The sequence below is a fragment of the Podarcis tiliguerta genome (assembly GCF_965153285.1).
Source record: "Podarcis tiliguerta genome assembly, chromosome: 10".
NCBI classification, from domain to species: domain Eukaryota; kingdom Metazoa; phylum Chordata; class Lepidosauria; order Squamata; family Lacertidae; genus Podarcis; species Podarcis tiliguerta.
In genome coordinates, this window is record NC_139543.1 from 26,426,377 (window position 1) to 26,447,698 (window position 21,322).

Below are 21,322 nucleotides of genomic sequence, written 5' to 3' on the forward strand. Positions count from 1 at the left end.
CCCAGAGCAATATCTATTCAACTTTGTGCTATCTCTCATCTCAGTCCAGATGGACCTCCAATATACCTTCCTATTTTCTGATGATAGTGTCAGATTTTACGTTTTATGTGTTATGACACATTTCTACACAAAAGGGTACCGGTATCTGAGGGGATCTTTGGAGCATCCTACAGCTTAAGTAGATCACAGTGACTTGTTTTTCATGTCCAAAAGCCCATCTGTTGTGATAGCTAGGAAGTACAAACTTCAGCAGCTCCACTAGTGTGGATATGTAGTCCCAGTCTTGCCACTATCCTGCCTTACTTGTAAACAGTAGGGACACCCAAATGGGCTGCTGCTGATTAACAGAAATGTGTCACCATCATGATCATTGGATTACAATGCTTGAGATGACACACACACACCATTTTTAAATGAACATGAAACCATAATGAAATTAGTAAGGGGTTTTATAGCAGCAGAATGTGAAGTAGCATTTGAAGTGTCAGATGAGCACATTTGCCAGAAACTCAGAATAAATTACTAGGCAACTAGTGATCTTTGTTGGCATTTAAAACAGACATTAAGAGATGTCAGAGATAATGAGGCCATATTGTTTAAACGCTGCATTGTTTAACATTAACTGTATGCGCAAACACACTCAATATGAGTTTGAAGAGTCACTTTGCAATTTTATTCTAAAGGACAAAAAAATAAAAATAAAAATCCCAATTCTAACAAATGAAAGCAGTCTGTGTAACAATATCTTAACCAAAGAACTGAAGAACTTATCATACTTTTGTATGCAGCCCCAAAACCAAGGGGCTCCCATACAAAACAAACTGATTCTAAGAATCCGGGTGGCTGCTGAGTAAAAGTACTCATTCAATAACACCAACCATAAGTTCAGCAGTTTGTGCTAAAGGCTCTCTCTCCACACAAACACACACACATTTGTAAATTGTGAGAATTATTACTCCCTTGCAGGTCAACAATACCATTTTTAAAGAATCCATTCAACAGTTACTAATCTAAACAATGTCTCAATCCTGTATCTTAAAAGCGTATCATTGCACTGGCCAAAGCGTATTATTCTTGCCCTTTTCATTCCTGTTCTCCACAATTTATGCAAGTGCCCACATGGAAAATCTGCTTTTTTAAAAAATTGCCTGCTTTGCTCAAAGCTCTACTCTCCCACTTATAATTATTATTATTTGTCTCACTGGGGGACAGCTGGTTTCTACAGCTCTCACCTTCCCTATTGTGTGCAGATTTATAGGGTGTTCCTTCATTTGGCAAGTACCAGACAGAAGCCCTTAGAGACCTAAACTTGCATTAAAGCTGGCTGTGGCAGTGAACAAGACGGCATCTGGGTTCCAGAACAGCTTGATTAATAGGTATGGGGGCAAAGAGAGCAGGTGTGTTAACAAGACAAAGAAAGAAACAGGTCCCGTTATAATTGGATGCTATAAACAGCTGCTCCCAGCTGCATTTGGGCTTGGGAAGAAAAAATGAAATTAGGAAACCTTGGTTTTTTTAAAAAAATAAAAGGTTTGGGTTTCATAAAAAAAATGGAAGTATGAAAAACCACCCTCTTTGCTTTCCATTAATAATGCTACTAGATTTAACAAAGATTCTATGTTCAGGATTTCACAAGCATAGCATGCTGACTTTTGCAGCTTTTCTGTAGCATAGCAACAAGCTTGGGACCAAGCTAAAAGGCCACCTCTGCAACTGTTCCTGTTCTCAGCTATGAAGAACTGTGCATCTGGTTTGACATCATTCACTTTAATATGTTGATGAGGAAGAAGTATATTTATGTAACATTTTTGCAAATGCCACTTTGACGCATTCTGCAAAACATAAGGTCAAAGGCATTCGGTACTCTCAAATGGAACTGCTCTTCCTTTTCAGTAATCATTGTAAACACGGATCGTGGTTGTATTTGTAAATGCTCTCAGTCGTCATTAAGCAAATTGCAGCATAATAGCTGCTTAAAAACTTCTCTTATAATTTAATCTCTTCACAGCCATAACAGTTTTATTGTTGTGTTACCAAGATTTATAGTTTATATGAAAATAACTTGCAGTTCGTAACCAAATTTATATTTCAGTTTGAGTTAAGGAACTTCTAATGAGTTCCAACAAACTAACATTTCAAGTGTTGCATTATTTTCATTTCAAGTCACTTATTCAATTCAGCTTATAATTGCTTCTAGGCAGTTTAAAAGAAACAAGTATAGGGTTCAATTTATTGATGGTTTGTGAAACCAGTAAATGAGTTATATATATTATTAGCTTTCCACAGATCAAGCAACATATAATTGTGATATCACAGAAACATATATCTATGCAATTAAAAGCAAGTATGCAAATAATTTACTAATTGATCTCATGATATGCACAACTGCAGTCTATAAGGAGCACCACTGTGCCCCTCAGGGCAGACCTATAAAGGACTCGGAATGTTGGTATGAAATGATGACATCATCACACATGTATGATATACAATCTGGTATAACCCAGATAAGGCTATAGCATGCGTATATTCTAGGGCTGTGCACTGGATTTGTTACATCCCATACTAAACAGGGAGGGTGGGATCCAGGCTTCACCGGGGTTAGGTGGGATCAGCCCTGGATCACCCCACATCAGGCTGCCTGGAGAAACCTGGGGCTGTCAGAAGGAGGGCCGTCAGTGAGAAAAAGGAGAGGAAGACAGATTCTGTGTATTCTCTCACAGGGAAAGCAGACCCTAAGCAGGATTGAATCATCTGCTCACCAGTTGGTGAATGGACAACTCAATCATGCTGGTTGCAGGAATCTGCATTGCCATCATGTTTCCACAGAGAATGCATTGGGGAGGCAGCACACAGCAGCATTGACCCCTCTTACTTCCAGTGTGGTCAGGGGAAGAGGAATGAGATGAAGTTTCCTTCTGCCTCCCACCTCCCAATTAAAAACCTAATTAAACATTCGCCCTGCCACCAAGTTGATTTGGGGCTAGATTCACAGTAGCTGTCACTTAGGAAACTTTTTTAATGAACTAACTTTCTTGCTTCCTTTCCAGTGCAGTCCTAACCCCCACTAGATGGGGTTAAGATAAACTGGAACTGACCCTCCACTAAGCTGCACTCTGTAGAGGACTCTACTGCATCCAACAAGGCAGGAAGCTACCCCCAACCTACCTAGACTCCCTTGCACCCTTCACAAGGAGCTGCACTGGCATCCTCTGTCCCTTGCTCCCTTGTCAGAGGAGCCTACATGTATTGCCCCAGCCACCCAGAGCAGTGGAGGAAAGAGCTTGAGAAGCACACAAACAGGCAGATGGGCTCATAACCACTCTGAGACAGAGCTAAGAGGCACAATTTTTGCATCCCCCTGGGCAGGGGCCAACCTAGCCAACCCCTAGGTACACCCCTGGCTACCGGTTGTTCTCCTCAAAACAGGGTGTCTTGGGGCAAGGCAGGCACTGGTGACTTTGAATATGTTGTATCTAAAGCCATTTGGGCTTTTCAGCTGTGCCAGCCTTGGGGTGTCGCAGCAAAACAAGAAGCCGAAAGAGTTCCCACCTTCTGATGTGGCCAAACGGCAGGATTTGTGATATGACGGCTATGACACCGCTCCATTCCACCGCTTCCCATTCAGGAATTAAAAGTGCTGTTATCCATAAGCAAAGCAGCGTTTTCAAAACATTGGAAATATGGAGACTTTTCACTGACTAACTGCTGTCTCTTACCTGTACATGAGTAATCATCAATCCTGATGTAACCTGTTTTGCAGATGCACATGAATGATCCTGGTGTGTTTACACACATGGTATTTTCCCGACAGTAATGCCTTCCTTCAGCACATTCATCAGCATCTGTGGACAGAGCAACGAGGCCAATTGAGCAAGTACTGCTGGGGTTTCCTTTTGTTTACACAGACTAGAAAGCAGCTTGCACACTGGAGCGTTTGCCTCTGCCTTTTACATTACTCATAGGATCAGGTTGCAACAACTCAAATCACCAGTTGGGATGCATTGATTCATAGATGCAGCCAGCTTTACCTTTCGCAAAAGCTTTAAAAAATTGTTTTATAATTGTGAATATAAGGGAGGAAAACATATCTAAATGCCTTCAGCTACTACTAACAGTGATAACAATGACATTTAATAAAACTATATTTATATTTATTGCTGTTTTAGTGTCATTTACATATAGGTATCTATGCACACACATTAGATTGGTAGACTTTAAAAAGTTTAATTGGCAGATTAATCAAGCAAAGCATCAATTGATTAATCTGGAGGAAACAGAAATGAAAATTAAGCACATATTTACACGTTGAAACTATTGTATGGTTTCAATTAGAAGATAAAAACTAAAGCATCAAAGATGGTCTTCTAACACTACTTCATACTTCATAATGAAGAGTATTCATTAAGGCAAGATCCATTAAATTTCATGTGTAAATAGTGGTTGTCCACTCCCCACCCCCATACATACTCACTGTGGACTTTTGTTGTGTTCTACTCTTACAAGGGTCTCCTGTCTCAGGCTCTTATGCTAGGGGTTGGAACCTTATTCTGCCTAAGTGGCACATTCCGTGATGGGCAATCTTCTAGGGGGTCACATGGTCTCCCAGGACCAGAAGAGGTATGAAGAGGGTGGAGCAGAGACAGATGCATCAACAGAATCACAGATTGCCTTGGGAGAACCCAGAGGAAGATGAGGTGGCTTAGGCCTTCCCTGTGGGAAGGCAGGGACCTTCAGTCCTCACAACTGCCTCATTGGGGCAAGACCTATCAGGAAGAGTTGTTGTGCCCACTAGGCCTGACCTCTTGAGCTCTTTGCTTCTTTGAATAAAGAGTTGTGATGTCATGTGAGTTATTACTGATCTGCTCCTGTCCTTTGTCCCTGATATCTACAAACACACACAGACACCTCCATACTCCATCTTGGCAAGCAAGATAGATGCATTATCACAGTTCAAGGACACATACTGGCTAGATAAAGGCATTCAAAGAGGGTGTGTAGCAGGACCAGCAAAAGTACAAAGCAGCAGAAGAAAACCTGCTTTCTGAGTGATTTCATCTATTCACATGATATCAAGTATCCTTTCTGTTCTAGTGGCTGCAACACACAGGGCACTAATGGTTATTGTTCTCTGAGACTGTCTCTGATCACTTGAAGATACCTCAATATAAACATACAGTGGTACCTCAGGTTACATACGCTTCAGGTTACATACGCTTCAGGTTACAGACTTCGCTAACCGAGAAATATTACCTCAGGTTAAGAACTTTGCTTCAGGATGAGAACAGAAATTGTGCAGCGGCGGCGCAGCGGCAGCAGGAGGCCCCATTAGCTAAAGTGGTGCTTCAGGTTAAGAACAGTTTCAGGTTAAGAACGGACCTCCGGAACAAATTAAGTACGTAACTAGAGGTACCACTGTAAACTGATACATATCTTGCTACTTATTTCTTCATATCTTCAGCAGCTGACCTTTCCAAAATGCCAAGCTTTGAAGAAATACATGCTCAGTGAGACAGCCACGGTTATTTTGAACTGTGTCTATGTCCCAGGAGACTGCTCTCCTCTCAACTAGGTGTAGCATAGGAACACAGGGCTGGGATTTTGGAAACTGAACTCTGCTGTAGCAAATTGTGCGCCAGCTTTCAGACTATGCAAGCATCTATTAGAACCCCTGGCATCACCAAACGGATCATGATGCAGGAATCTTTAAATCAATCAGGAATCACAAACTAATATTGAGTGTGAACTCCTTAGAACTGCTTTTTGTCAAGTAGTACAATTTCCCACCCAGCCTTTAAAATAAAATAAAATCCAGCCATCTATTTATTTCAGCTAGTAAATAAAACTTGACCTAATTTTGGAAGATATGGGCAGAAATTTACCACCGGTTGAATGTCCTCATTAAATTTTAAAAGATAACTCTGCACAGCAGTCAACTGAAAATGATGTTTATTCTGTCAGAAATATGTACTCAGAATCACCATAAACCTTTAGAAAGACATCAGTAAAACAATCACACTGCCTCCCATTATAAAGGACAAATTTGTCAAGACATACTGTACTACATAGAACAAATGGGGTTTCAAACAGCATAGAGATTGCCTTCCGGGGTGACACTTCGGCCCCCTAGAGTTGGCGCACCTGATGCCTATTGAAATTAATGGCTCAATTCCCATGCAGTGGAGTTTCTATCTATTTTATTTTTAATTAAGACATAACATTGTGAATATCTAAAACAAGCTACTATAGCAACAGTTCTGAAAATGTTTTTTCCCCCTTTGTACAAATTAACAATTGCTTGATGGCACTGTACGTAATGGGAGTTCGATTCACCTTCTTATGATCTGTAGTATGAGAAAGCAAGAGATTGTGCCAGATTACAAGTAGCTGTTAAAAAATGGAAGGGGCAAATTTATTCACAGCACCTAATTAGCCAAGGAGGCAGGTAAATACAGATGTTGCCTTAGAAGATATGACAGCTAACAGCAAGAAAAACAGAAGTGGGCATTTAATAACAGGGAGCTCTCAACAAGGTAATCAGAAGTAGGGATGCAGTAGAAATTTTGTTCAATTTATATTTAATTGAACAGAAACATAGCTATCCTCTGACATTCACAGCTCTCCAATTTTTGAAACGAAATACCCCAGCCAAAGAAATTGTACAAAAGTACATAGGTCAGGGGAAAGTTTCCACAAAAATGGGTAATTAGTGAAAATAACATAGAAAAATGCACACTATTAGGAGAAATTGCTTGCAAAAATGTGTTTAATATGTAATGCATATAATATGTAAGATCGCATATTGAAATGTGTATTAGCAGAAATGTACATTAAAATAATGAACAGAAAATACTGAAAAGAAAGCAATATGAAAATATACACTGAAAAGATAACAAACTGGGGGAAACCAAAATTGCCCAATTTGTCCATTCTATTCAGAAACTAGAGCTAATGAAAGTTAAGGCAGTAAATATCACTTATTATACCAACTTCAAATCATCCAGATTTACTGGGAGAAATTCCAACTTAAATAAATAAATAAGACATGCTCCTATGCAAATATCCTTGGGATCATGTGCTGATTTTTGGAGATTTCGTGATGCAATCCCTTTAAAAACGCCAACAAGCATTTCAAAACCATGAATAAATTATCAACTCTACAGGTGATACAAGTCTTGCCAGTGTTTTCATTGGCATGTTTGATTTACCTCTCATCTCTCAAACACTGCATCTTTAGAAAATGCTTCATTAGTGGAAAAATAGGTTTACCGTTTGCCTTCATGGCTGGCATCAAGCACATTCCTTCTATTATTATTAACAATCTCAACAGCCACAAACAATTCTAACTGCATAATATAGACCACACGCAGTGCAGCCCTATGTATCTCTACTCAGAAGTGAACTTCAGCTTTATAGTGCAGAAAGCACTTTGACAGTGACTACAACCTCTGGGTTTGAGGAACCCTTTGGCAATCCAGATGTTGCAGAACAGCAGTTTCCATCAGTGCCAACAAGCATAGTGCCAACATCCATAGATTAAGGATGTTCAACAGCATGGAGGAGGGGCAAACGTTTTCTACAACCGCCTTAAAAAAAACCTAACCAATTCCAGGATTGCAACAATAAAAAGTAAAGGTAAAGGGACCCCTGACCATTAGGTCCAATCGTGACTGACTCTAGGGTTGCAGCGCTCATCTCGCTTTATCGGCCGAGGGAGCCAGCATACAGCTTCTGGGTCATGTGGCCAGTATGACTAAGCCGCTTCTGGCGAACCAGAGCAGCACACAGAAATGCCATTTACCTTCCTGCCGGAGAGGTACCTATTTATCTACTTGCACTTTGACTTGCTTTCGAACTGCTAGGTTGGCAGGAGCAGGGACTGAGCAACGGGAGCTCACCCCGTCACGGGGATTCGAACCACCGACCTTCTGATCAGCAAGTCCTAGGCTCTGTCGTTTAACCCACAGTGCCACCCGCGTCCCGATTGCAACGTTAAAAGCCAATAATTATTTTATTTGTCCTGAAAAGTAAAACCAATTATTTTGTTCATGCTTAGCTACATTTTAATACAGATCTTGCAAATAAAGCTTTTCAAATGCAATTATTTTCCAGCTTCACCTGACAAAGTAATTGCTTACAGACTTGTAATTAATGGAGAAGGAAATATTTAGTTACATGCTGTTCTACTTCAGCATGCCCTGCCAGGAGGAAATGGTGGTGGAAAGGAAGATAATAGATATCTCTCATAATTGCAATGCCTTGGCATTTTTCTGTTTCAGAGTATTCAGGTGGCCAAACATAGCAATAAGGTTTCTCCATATGATAGCCAAGTATATGAGAGGTGGTTCGTACAAGCACCTACACATCCTCCATATTCAATACTTGCTGACTCACAGCTGAACTCATTCCATCAAAAGGCATCAGGCAATAACTGGAATGCCTTAGAATGTGTGTCATCTGGCCTTGATCACAAACTGGCCTGGAACTTTGAAGAAACTTTAAAAACAAAAATGTGCTTTCCAGCACATCAGCCTGTAGTTGGCCAATGAGAACCACTATCTTTTCGCCCCTTATGGGAACAATGCTACATCTTTTAGATGGGATAAAAAGTAAAGGTAAAGGTACCCCTGCCCGTACGGGCCAGTCTTGACAGACTCTAGGGTTGTGCGCCCATCTCACTCAAGAGGCCGGGGGCCAGCGCTGTCCGGAGACACTTCCGGGTCACGTGGCCAGCGTGACATCGCTGCTCTGGCGAGCCAGAGCCGCACACGGAAACGCCGTTTACCTTCCCGCTAGTAAGCGGTCCCTATTTATCTACTTGCACCCAGGGATGCTTTCGAACTGCTAGGTTGGCAGGCCCTGGGACTGAACAACGGGAGCGCACCCCGCCGCGGGGATTCGAACCGCCAACCTTTCGATCGGCAAGCCCTAGGGGCTGAGGCTTTTACCCACAGCGCCACCCGCATCCCTTTAGATGGGATATTCATTATTAAAATGATGCTTACCACAAGATATTTAAATCTATCTCCTGTTGCTTACTTTATACAACCTTTAAGGTAACATAAATATACCTAGGGATTAATTAAGAGGTGTAACAACTCAGGAGTTATATTAAAATGACACAATATTCAAATTTTAGCTTATCTGAGTGAGATCTGAATGGGGAAAAGTATATACTATAGTAATATATTAATTTCCAAATCAAGAATTCAGTTGTATTAACATATTACTTTGACACAGATCAGATTATTTTTTTTTTTAGGAAAGGGAGAACCTTAATTGGAGAGATAATTACTTCAGCTGATTAATATGCTTTAAATTAAGTCCCCTGAATTTAATGAGCCCATCACTTTGACAAGTTGTGAATTAATACATACTTTTTGCAGTAATCCACACTAATTATTATACCTGAAACAGATTTATTTACAAAGAATTACCTTCACAGTATGCATTGTCCTCTCGGAGAGCTCGGAATCCATCCCGGCAGCTACAGACAGCCCTGTCTTCAAGGTTCCTGCAAAAAGAATTCTCCAAGCACTTGTGTCCTTCAGCGCAAAAGTCGTGGCCTAAAAGTAAGTAAAAATGATGCTTAGAAACGCTAAACAACTGAAGTAGGCTATTCAGCTCCTTCTGAATTCAGCAGCACAATTCCAACTAATTTTAACCTTCTAGGATTGAAGCTTACGTATATCCATTCATTGTCTTTCTTGGGCCACATGGCCATTTCTGTATTTGCATGTTGAAACCCCACAAACACCCCCTCATTGGAAATAACTCACACAAGGACACAGATATTAGGTTTATGTTACTGGGCAAATTTTGGGCACAACTTTATTGAATTATAGAATGTGAGCGGTATTGGCTTAGGCATTGAATGGACCCAACCATATCTGACTCCTGCCCATGTGCAGGAAGTCCGGTAAGGGTAAACCACCGGTAGGGGGAGCCCTGTCGGTGCGAACCAACTCAAGCTCCCCCTGGTGTTCCCATCGGGGTCGTGTCAAGGCCCTAGCCCCCAACTGGGCTTCAGACAAGATCAGAACCCCCGGATTCCTTTAACGGAATACCCTTAAGCATGGAGGGGCAGGTGATGGCCACACCTCCCCTCCCCCAAACAAGGTCAAACAATGCCTAACCCCAATCCTAACAAAGTTGTGACGATTGCTACGAGGTAGGTGAAAACCAAATGGCCAGTGCCAATTTGCCAAGTGGAAAAATTCCTACCAGGCCCCTTGGACAACCAAGGCAAGCAACTGAGGTCCATAGCAAGGCCAGTGCCTAACCTGCGAAATAGGGAGGAAGGGCGGGTGATTGAGGAAGCGAGCCAAAGAGGAAGTCCTCTGGCTCACTCCTTGGTTTAAACTGTCCCGGCCATGCCTCCCCCGACTAGCGGATTGGCTGGCGTGCTGGGATCCCCAGGCAATGGGGGACAAAGTCCCCCACCCCCGGTGGGGAGTGGGTGGCCACGTGGTCCACCACAACTCCTCCCCACTAGGAAGTGGAGTGGATTTTTTTTAAAAAAACTTGTCAAACATATATTCGGTAGTGGCTGGCAGGGCAGTTTTACTCACTTGGCTTTCTAATGGCATTCACTGCTGCTGGGTACTGAGAGCGGAAGAGAGGCAGCAGGGAGCTTGGTGTGGTGCAGATGCAGCAGCTGAACCATTCTGCACCATACCAAACTCCCCACTGCCTCCAGCTCCTCTCACTTTCCCTCTTGGTACCTGACAGCAACACTTGACACTGACAAGCCAAGTGAGCAACAATGCCCCACCAGCTGCTATATGAATTTTGCTTTTGATACTTAGAGCCTAGCACCTCATCAGCAGGACCAGTGAGTAGTTTCTTCCTCAACAACCATTATAGTTTACAACCTCTATCATTTTCAAGTACTTAGGAGCAGTGTTTGCCAACATGGTGCCCTCCAGGTTTTCTGGACCACAACTCCCATTCGACCCAGCTAACAGAGCACTGAGACCTGCAGGTATATACAAATTTAATAAATAATAATAATAATGGTCCAAAACTACACAGGTTGGCAAAGGCTAACTTGATTATGATTATCAAAACACTTGAACTGGTGGTTGCCACTGTGGGAACTAAACCAAGGCTTCTAAAGATCAAGAGGGAAAATTATGTTCAACTGACCCAGATCAGTGCTATCATCATTATAATCTAATAGGTAAAAAAGGTAAAGGACCCCTGGACAGTTAGGTCCAGTCAAAGGCAACTATGGGGTTGTGGCGCTCATCTCACTTTCAGGCCAAGGGAGCCAGTGTTTGTCCACAGACAACTTTCCAGGTCATGTGGCCAGCATGACTAAGCCACTTCTGGTGCAACAGAACATTCTGACAGAAACCAGAGTGCATAGAAACTCTATTTACCTTCCTGTTGCAGCAGTACCTATTTATCTACTTGCACTGGCATGCTTTCGAACTGTTAGGTTGGCAGGAGCTGGGACAGAGCAATGGGAGCTCACTCCGTCATGCGGATTCAAACCATTGACCTTCTGATCAGCAAGCCCAAGAGGCTCAGTGGTTTAGACTACAGCACCACCCGTGTCCGGTATATAATCTAGTTAAATACCATAGCTGAATTCAACTATCTGTCTTTAATTAACAGTTACCACCTCTTGACAATGGCCAACGCTGAAGAGAAATGTTTATTTTAGTGTTTTGAAGTGCAGGGCACCAGTTTTAAGCCTTATCCCGCCATAAATCTCCGAGGGAATTCATGGGCATGTCACTAAGGGCAAATGCAGAAAACATTTATGAGGGGGTGTAACTTATGGGCAGTATGCATATGATGTCACCTGTAACATCCTTCTAAGTGGTGGATTCTCTCTCCTCCCACCACTTACATTCCTGGATTTCTCATTGTGTTCAAATGTTCAGTAAAATGGTCCTCAACACTTAGCAGGATGTGACAGCCATGGTCAGTGCAAGTGATTCACAAGCAGTGCAAGTGATTCACAAGCACAAAAATTGTCAGCTGCCATTGTGGGACAATAAAATAACTCGTAAGCTGTATGTTGTCTGCCTAGCCACCTCCTGTGCTCCTCAGCAGGGGCAGCCAGCTAATTAGTAGTTAATTCTGAAGCAAGAATGTCTACTAAGAGCCATTCTTTGTTCCCAATCTGTATGTCACCCTCAGCATTTATGGCTTTTCTATTTGCTTATGAATAGCAGTATTTGGTCCTATGGCAGCCTTTGTCCTGTTCTGTCTTCCCTCACAAAGGAGCCCTAGTTAAGGACAAAGTATTAGCCTTAGGCTAGACTTTTCCCGGCTTCTATCAGTTTGTGTCAGAACCTGAGCATCACAGGAGATGGCGGTTACATTTTCATTATTGATCAATATGCTCCTTGTGGCTATGCGGCACTATGAGAGAGCAAGTACAGGAGATTAATTATATACTAATTTAGGCTTTCAGAGATAAGATCTGTAGGCAGCTCCTGACAGGCAAATTCAAGCTGCCCCACACACAGACAGACATGGGGATGTTCTGATAACAAGCATGAAACCTGTCAATTACACTTCTCAAGCCTGTGTGGTCTCCATGAATAATCAAGAAATATCGTAATGAACATATCCCTCAGAGCCATTTAAATAATTTAAATCCATCCATGAAAACGTCCTTTTGAGTTTATTTCAATAGATAGGATAGCCAGGATCCTATCCAGTTTCTGTCATATTCTTTCATTTAATTTTTTATGTCTGATTTCACTAATTACATACTTGGTGCCTGGATAACCCAGGAACCGAATGTGGCTTTCTTTTTAGAAACACAAGTATATTGTGAAACCCAGGAGACTGGGAACTTGTTTCATATTTGCAATGGTTTATCTATTAGAAAAACCAGAAGAGTGTGTGTGTGTGCGTGAGAGAGAGAGAGAGAGAGAGATGCAACTGTTCACAGCTTTGAAGGAACCAATATCGCCCTGGATGAGAACAGCAGACAAGAAAACCCCAGAGAATACCTTTATCTTTTACCCTGCATTGCAAATCAGGGCACACACCATCTGTTCAAAGTGCCATGTGATAAATGTGAGACTATAATCCTTCGTATTCCTTTAACTCTCCGTAGTGAACAACATTAAAGTGGGAATTTGGTGTTCTATCAGCAAACCAAACCATGTTAACTGATAAAGCAACTACAGCTATTATGAAGTACACACAATCAGCCACGATCACAGCCCAGCAGGAACAGCATGGAAGCGATCCATATGTTCCCTACTATTTAGGTAACTGCAACAGTCCTGCTTCTAGCAGCTGGAACATGGAAGGATGCCATTTTCAGCAATCCCACCTCACTCCTGGAGACCCCCCTCTAAATCTGCCCCAGTAGATTGGGGGACTTTCCCACACACACAGGGGTTTGGAAAGTGCTGCAGGAGTGGGGGGGGGGATGCCACAAATTGCTTTCTTCCCCATTCTGCTGACAGATTCCCTTCCATCCTCAGACAGTCACTGGCTGATACTTTTCAAAGGGATTTTTTCAAAAGGGTACCTATGTTAGTATATTGAGGCAGCAGCAAAACAGAACTGCACCTTGAAGATTCATAGATGTATTGTGGCATAAATGTTTGCTCGCATGCATCAGGTGCATGAGAAGTTTTTCATTTTTCAGCATTCCCGCGGTCACCATGCTCGAAGCAGTTGTGGCTGCAAGCAAATGCTGCAGCTGCTCAGGAACTGTAGAGGCCTGAGAAGTGACTTCCATATGCAGAGGCATGCAACACTGACAACTGGGAGTGGGTGGGGGGCTATTTAAGCCCACCTCATTCTCCTGGCATGCTCTTCATTCTGTTGGTTACCTATCCTCCCACCCTACAGACAGTCTTTGGTTGTTTTGGGGGCACTGAGGGTGGATTTTTTGCTCGTGAGTGGATTGGCCTTGCTGGGCAGCTTGTTTTGCCTGCTCTGTACTGATGTGGTAGCCTGGAACTTAGAGGAGAGATAGTCTTTAAAGAGGTTAAGTGACCACATTATAAGGTAGGGACGCGGGTGGTGCTGTGGGTTAAACCACAGAGCCTAGGGCTTGCCGATCAGAAGGTCGGTGGTTTGAATCACTACGATGGGGTGAGCTCCCATTGCTCGGTCCCTGCTCCTGCCAACCTAGCAGTTCGAAAGCATGAAGTGCAAGTAGATAAATAGGTACCACTCCAGCGGGAAGGTAAACAGCGTTTCCGTGCACTGCTCTGGTTCACCAGAAGTGGCTTAGTCATGCCAATAAAGCGAGATGAGCGCTGCAACCCCAGAGCCATCCAGGGGTCCCTTTACCTTTATAAGGTAGGTGCAGGTAGTTATGACACAGTTTAGGTTTGGCGAGCAACCTCAGGCATCTTTAAGGGTAAGTGGCATAGTCCTAAGACTTGCCTTCAGGGCTGTGGGACACACTGGCATGGTTAGGCAGCACCTTCGGTACCAACAAGTAACATCTGCCTGGAGTTGCTGGGGCCCCAAAGATGGGATGGATCAGGAAGGCCTTCTTACTCACTTGAGAGGGTGTTGCTTGAGAGAGAAAGTAGAGGAACGATTCACAGGTTGGCTCACCCACATTCTATTAATTAGATCCCACACCTTGATTTCCACGTGGAGATCGGTTTTGGGTTAAATGAATAAGTATATAAATGTGCCCCAGTTCACTCAATCTTTGTATCTCAGCTGTTCATTTCCCCGCATGGTTGCAAGAGTAAATTATTTCATTTGCCTTACCTTTACAAACTTTACAACAGCTGTTAGATAGGGAGATTTGCTGAGATTCGGGACAGTTCAAGGCGGGACAATCTGACTTCACTATACGTTGCATTTTGTAGTCCTATGGGGGGGGAGAGATCATTATGTACTTTTAAAAAAACACCAAATTAAGTGCATATGCAGATTTAAAGCATGTAATAAAAATGCAGCTGGAAAGTGTAAGTTACTCAACAGCCAGGTTTTTTTGTCATCATCCAACTTCATAACAACATCCATAGGCACAAAACCATAGAGAAGCAATGAATCAAAATGTTTAATTAAAATACTAAGAATAGTTTCCCTTCTACCCCAAATTGCTGTAATTTTCCTAAAATGTTTTCAAAAAGTTTTTTTTTAAAGGACAGATGCTTTCATTGATATGGATTACTAGCAGGTTGCTACAGATAGAAGAAACTCTAAACTCATTTTTCTTTCAGAGTTCCTTTCTCACAACAATCCAGAAGCTTAAATAAGCTGATCTCAGTTTTATCAATATTCTTTTTTTCTCTCTCTCTACAAAAGTCAATAGCCATATGTCAGGAAAGTATTGTTTGGAGGAAGAAACTTTGTATAAAATTCAGCTTTAAAGCAAAAGCAAAAGCACTAACAAAATCCCACATTACTCAACCTTTCAATAAATATGATGAAACAATATTACAAAGTTAGTGAAATATTGTACACAATGTGGCTAGGGTGCAGAGCTTATTAGTTACTTAGTTATAATTATAAAGAAGAGAATTTTATATATAAGGATCATGTCCCAAATGTGAGAACTTCCTGGTTATTCTGTTCATTTCTACCAATGATGAGGGAAATGGCAAAGTGGAAGGTGCAGGCTTCAAACTTGCTCTCAATTTTCTCCTCAGATAACAGAAATCAAAACAAAACAGGACCACATCTAACATCCTCTGTCGGCTAATGTATGGGCCAGGGGTTGGCAACCTAAGGCCCATGGGCCACAAGCAGCCCATGGGGGGGTCGTTTATCCGGCCCATGGACGCCCGCTGCCTGCTGGGTCGGCTCCCATGTGCTGCGCTAAACCGGCACAGAGCAGAGCAGGGAGCACCTCCTGCAACTCTGGCCAGCTTCCCATGGGCTGCAGGAGCTTCCTGCAGCCCATGGGAAGCTGCGCATGCCTCCTCCGCACCGGAAGGAGCGCAGGAAATATCTTTGCGCATGCATGCATGCATACAGGCACACTCCAGCTCACCAAAGCATCTGCGGAACCGTGAACTGGCCCAAGCCACAAAAACTTTGCCAACCCTTGGTATGGGCTAACCTGTTGTGTCAGATGAGTTTTAATAATAATGTTCAACAAAGGAATCTTATGCAACAGCTGCATTGGCAAAAACTGTTTGACTGTTGTGCAGCGACGTTACCAGCAACCTGCTTATGCATTCTCTTGTTCAATAACACCCCACTTTTCCAAAACATTTGTCTTGCAAAACAAGCATACTACTAAGGGACTTAAACTTACATAGAACCCCATTTTAAAATATTTATATATTCAGTTAAGTTTGGTATAAAAACTAGCAAAACACAGCAAACCTAGAAAGCCACTGCTACCATATTTTTTGCCAGGTTTAACTATGGGTAAGGGCACATTACAAGGAAGAGAATAAGCTAACAGTGATCTTACCTTGCATTCAAACAGAATGCAATCCCCTGAGTTTGAACGTACGGTTTCTCTTTCACCTTCAAAGTATGTTTTGCCTTCAAACACACATATCGCTGCAGAATTGAAAACAGTACAAAACTTTGGTTTAATTTAGGTACACAAGTTTTACATTAAATACCCCGAGTATATTTCATATTTAAGACACTGGCAGAGCATGCGAGATCATGTAAGCTTAGACATAATGTAATGGCCACTTAGAAACATAGGCACTGTAAATTAGATAGAAAATTGTCTGGTTGTGGGATAACTGGGTTCAAGGTCAGAGCATGAATGGGATGCTTTAGAGCTGGACTTCCTATCTGTCTTCATGCGCCTCCTCCACAAGAAGTCTTGGTGGCAAGACCTTGTCGGTGGTGGCTCCCTGTTTGGGGACTGCTCTCCCAAGGGAGGCTCACCTTGCGCCTTCTTTACATATCTTTAGGCACCAGGTGAAAACGATTTCCTTCAACCAGGCGCTCGGCTGATTTTATGGCTTTTTAAAATGTGTTTGTGGGAGAGGGGTTATTGGCCTGCTTCTTGTTTTCATTTTATTGTGTATTATGAGTTCTCATTTTGTATTTTTCAGTTGTGAACTGCCCTGGAATCTTCAGGTGAAGGACAGTATACAAATTTAGTACATACTAATAATAAAGCCAAATCCCAAGACCTTTGAGAATTTCAGTCTTTTCTTGAAAAAGAAATTAAATAGTGGTAATGTTGTTGTTGAAGTTTTAAGCACTTTGGGGTTTCGTTAAAATAAAAAAATCTTATAAATCCAAGGTAAGTAACAGAGAAGACTCCCAGTATAGATGGAAAGGAGCAGGGAAGTATAGCATTCTTGTATTTTCTACAACATGTATGCCAACATAATATGTGATTGTCTGTGATGACATGTGATTGTCTGTGGTTGCATATTTCTTTTGGGGGACTGTCTATGTGTTCACATGCATCCATATGCTTAGAAGGTCTGTTCAGATAATTTGTGCATGGAGAAATCTAGTACAGTATAAGCAACATCCCTCTCCTGTTCAGTGTGCCATTACTGGAACCATCTATGCATAGCTGTCAGCTTTTCCCTTTACTTGCGAGGAATCCTATTCAGAATAAGGGAATTTCCCTTTTAAAAAGGGAAACGTTGACAGCTATGCATCTATGCCAGGTGATGGATTACACTAAGTTCCATTTCCAATTCACTTTGCTTTCCACCAAAGCAAGATGTGGAATGCTCTATTCAGCATTCACGACTTGTAGTAGCTATATCCTTTTACAGAAAAAAATAGTATATATACTGTCTCTTAACTGCAAATTTCACAAGCCTGTATGTATCAGTTTCCATTGCCAACAGGATTTTGATGTGTATTTTGACCTTGGAAATAAGGGTGAAAGGCAGGTCATCTTGAACTGAAGTATGTAAGTGCAATGTCCAGTGAAGATTTCATTTATGCCTGTCGGCATTCCTCCTAGGAATGAGAATGTGTTTATTCTGTCACTGATAACTCCCTATTGGGCTGTTTTATCTTCATTCATCTTAACGTCTGTTCCAGAAATATCACAGAAATAACAGGACAGTGGGCTTTTCTTAAATGTAGCCACTGAGTGAGAGATAGCCCATTTGCAATGTCATTTTAGTCAAGAGCAAATTGGTTTACTGTCCTTGAAATGCCTCACCTAAAATTATTTTATCTGAAAGATCCAAATGACCAGCTATGTTTTTTGAGGGCCACCAGATACACTATTTTCAGCTGTGGATCTATCTTAACTGAGCATAGCATGTTGTTCTACATACCATACACAGTTTCCCAAGAATAGGTCCTGCTGAACTCAGTGAAGCTTATTTCTGAGTATACATATTTGGGATTGCATAACAAGTCTGGATCCAACCCATTGTTGATATTTTTCAGTGATAAATCTATGTTCAGATCGCATAAAACCATGGCACTAATCAGTGAGGAACGTTTTAGCGAATCAAAGTGTTTCTGACTAATGATTCTAGCCAAATTAATTATCAAATCATTGCAACCTTATTAGGAATAGTTTGTAAAGTGAATATATGCTGAAATGCCCAGATTGCACTACCATGCCCTTCAAAAACAACCTGATAGTTAAATACTGTATTAAATACTGTACTGCATTTCCATTTCCTTATTCCCATTGTTGAGTATTTAAACAGCTTCTGCTCACTGCAGCTCTCTATATTAGATGGATGTGCTTGGAACATGCATGTCTTGATTATATCAAATCCAAACACTTGACCTGTACAACATTCACAGCATATGTATAACCCTCTGACCTCTCACCTATCTGCATGATAGATATGTGAAATCTCAGGTGGTGTGTGATCCATATGCAGGGGAGAAGCAACATGGAGAACAAGTATAATTATCACAACAATCTGTTACTGCCTAGTTCCACTGATATTCAGCTGAACAGGATTAGCCACCCTACTGGTGAAAAGGTCTGGCATAACTCATTTTCTTGAATTTTCTTAAAAGTGACCATGACAGCTTGATGCTCTAAAGCACTGCACTGGATCAACCCTAATTCTCTTCAGTGGCACAAGGCATGCCCTAGTGCTTTGAGGAGAAAACTGTGAGTGACAGCTCCTAGCTGCAGGCTTGCTTCCAGAAATTTCACTTCCAAAATCTCCCAACAGATATTTGCTGAAGGCTCTTCCCTGGGGAATTTTGTAGATAGTAGGTAAGCAAAAAAAGCTTGGTATCCAAACACCTTATAGACACACAGGTTCTTCTAGTAATAAGATACAGTTTCTATAAACTTGTTGAAGTGATATGCATCCACTTAAATAGGTAAGAGTTCCATTAAAGCTATAAATTAAAATATATTTGCTTACGTCAAACCTCACCTGCTTAGCTAGTTTGTGGTTTACAAACCTATACTGAAATAGGCCAATGGCCCATCTAGCTTCATGTTGACTGCACTAACTAAAGAGACTCAATAGGGTTCCAAATTGAAGCCGCTCCCAGCATTACCTTGAAAATTAAACCAACAGAGCTAAGCATGTGCCCTACAGCTATGCAACAGGTCATCCCTAAATATTCAAATAGTATTTGGCAATTAGCCTTGTGTACTCTATTGGGGTTAGATTGAATATACTGTATATCGTTCTTAGAATATTATATAGTATAATATTCAGGGTACTCAGAATATAATGAAACCCTTAAGGAATTGCTCACTAGTCAATATTTTTAGTCTCAAATGCGTTGCCATAACAATTACATCATTTTTTAAAAATATATAAAAACAATAACACCTGTTTTAAAAGCTGTTTGTAAAGGGGAAAACTTTGGTTTATAAATGGGTTTTATGGGGTGGTTTTTTGTTGCTATCTATACTTAGCATGCAGTGAGATTATCTTTATACATTGTTCTTTAATTAGAACACCAGTTTCTATTGACATTCACATTTAAACACCACTTAGGGCAAGGAATTTCTGTGGCATGCCAAGAAAAGAAAAAAATTATGGGGTATTTTCAGGCAGCCCTTTCCCAAGCTTTCCTAATGTTACACAAGCATTAGTCCCAATCTAGCACATAACTTGTCACAGGGAGATTGACTCAACTGTCACTTAAATAATAATATTAAGGAAGAACAGATCTAAAAAGGGTGCTGAGGAAGACAAATGATAACGAATTCCATCAGCAAAGACGATAGCCTTGTGGATAGTTGCTAGGTTTCCCCCTTCTCTGTTACAAAAACTTTGAATGAACAATCCAGCATCTGCCTGGAACACTAAGCTTCCAAACAGGTAACCTAATATTTCCTGCTGACATAGCAGATATCTGTGACTCCTAAGTAGGAGAGGCCAAGGTGCACAGTCTAATTGACATCCATGCTGTGGCCCCAGGACACACCCAGTAACACCCAGTCCTCCATTATTTATTGCACTATTGGGGCTTTTTCATCCCAACGTTCCTATTTTTAATATACTTATTTGGCATTGATTTGGTATAATTGCTGACAGCAATGCCAAGTTTTGTTGGCTACCTTGAGTATGCCTATGGGAAAGCAGACTACCAACACAAGCCATCAAAGGGTTTAGAAAGTATTGTGGGTTAGAAATGGGGAGTGTGCTACTCCCCATATCAGTTGGGACACTGGCCAACAAAATTGTGCCTCCTGTCATTCATGCAACCACATTCCACGCATAAAATTTCTGCACTACATAGCAGTTCTGTGCTGGGGAAGGAACCAAAATGCAATATTGTGCAACCAGAATGCAATTCATGCAACTCAACTTTCTCTTCTATATTGCCCTTAAAAAACAAAATCCTTGCAAGAGGGTTGAGTGGCCCTGAAAAGTAATGTCTGCGTTATACAGGGCTGCAGTACAAGAAAAGAAGCAGGCACAGAGATTTTGCATCAGCAGAGCTAACCCTCTAGGTGGGATTCCGCCCCCCCCCCCCCGATACACTGGGTTACAAAGAAGAAAGCTGACACGACCTCTTGGTACGACTCTACAATGCGAGCACTTAAAAAATGCATTCTCTGAAACATAACTGCCAAATTACATTTTGATCCCCACACTGACTGAGCTACTGCTGTGTGTTTATTGGATGACAAAACAATTGCCTGAAAAGATGTAGCAATGGGTACATCTATAAACTCACTTCGGAAAAGAAATTTTTACAGTTCCAGGAATGAATTAAAAATATTTGTTCAAAGGGAAAGGGACTACAGCTTGAAACTGTAACTAACTGGTGATTTCCTACATGAGGCATAGTACATAATAATCCATATCTATTTTAGAAACATAGCTCGAGAATTAGTAGTGTCTACCAATGTATTTTTAAAGGTGGTGATTATATAGGATGAATCACTGCCATATATCACTGCCTATCTACAGAGAGTCCAACTGTCCACTAACTATGGTAACTGGGGAAAACAGACGCTCCAAAGTGCAAACCAGAAAAA

General features: G+C 41.5%; 1 protein-coding gene across 3 annotated transcripts in view; it reads right to left on the reverse strand.

Moving 5' to 3' along the window:
• NELL2 (neural EGFL like 2) overlaps positions 1-21,322 on the reverse strand; it is a 120,597-nt gene that overhangs the window by 55,532 nt on the left and 43,743 nt on the right. For all 3 annotated transcript variants that reach the window (XM_083399593.1, XM_083399591.1, XM_083399592.1), the window contains 4 exons: positions 16,373-16,464; positions 14,713-14,815; positions 9,435-9,563; positions 3,717-3,842 (listed from right to left, as the gene is read on the reverse strand). In XM_083399593.1, the coding sequence (XP_083255719.1) occupies positions 3,717-3,842; positions 9,435-9,563; positions 14,713-14,815; positions 16,373-16,464 (450 nt within the window). The remainder of the gene's footprint in view (positions 1-3,716; positions 3,843-9,434; positions 9,564-14,712; positions 14,816-16,372; positions 16,465-21,322) is intronic.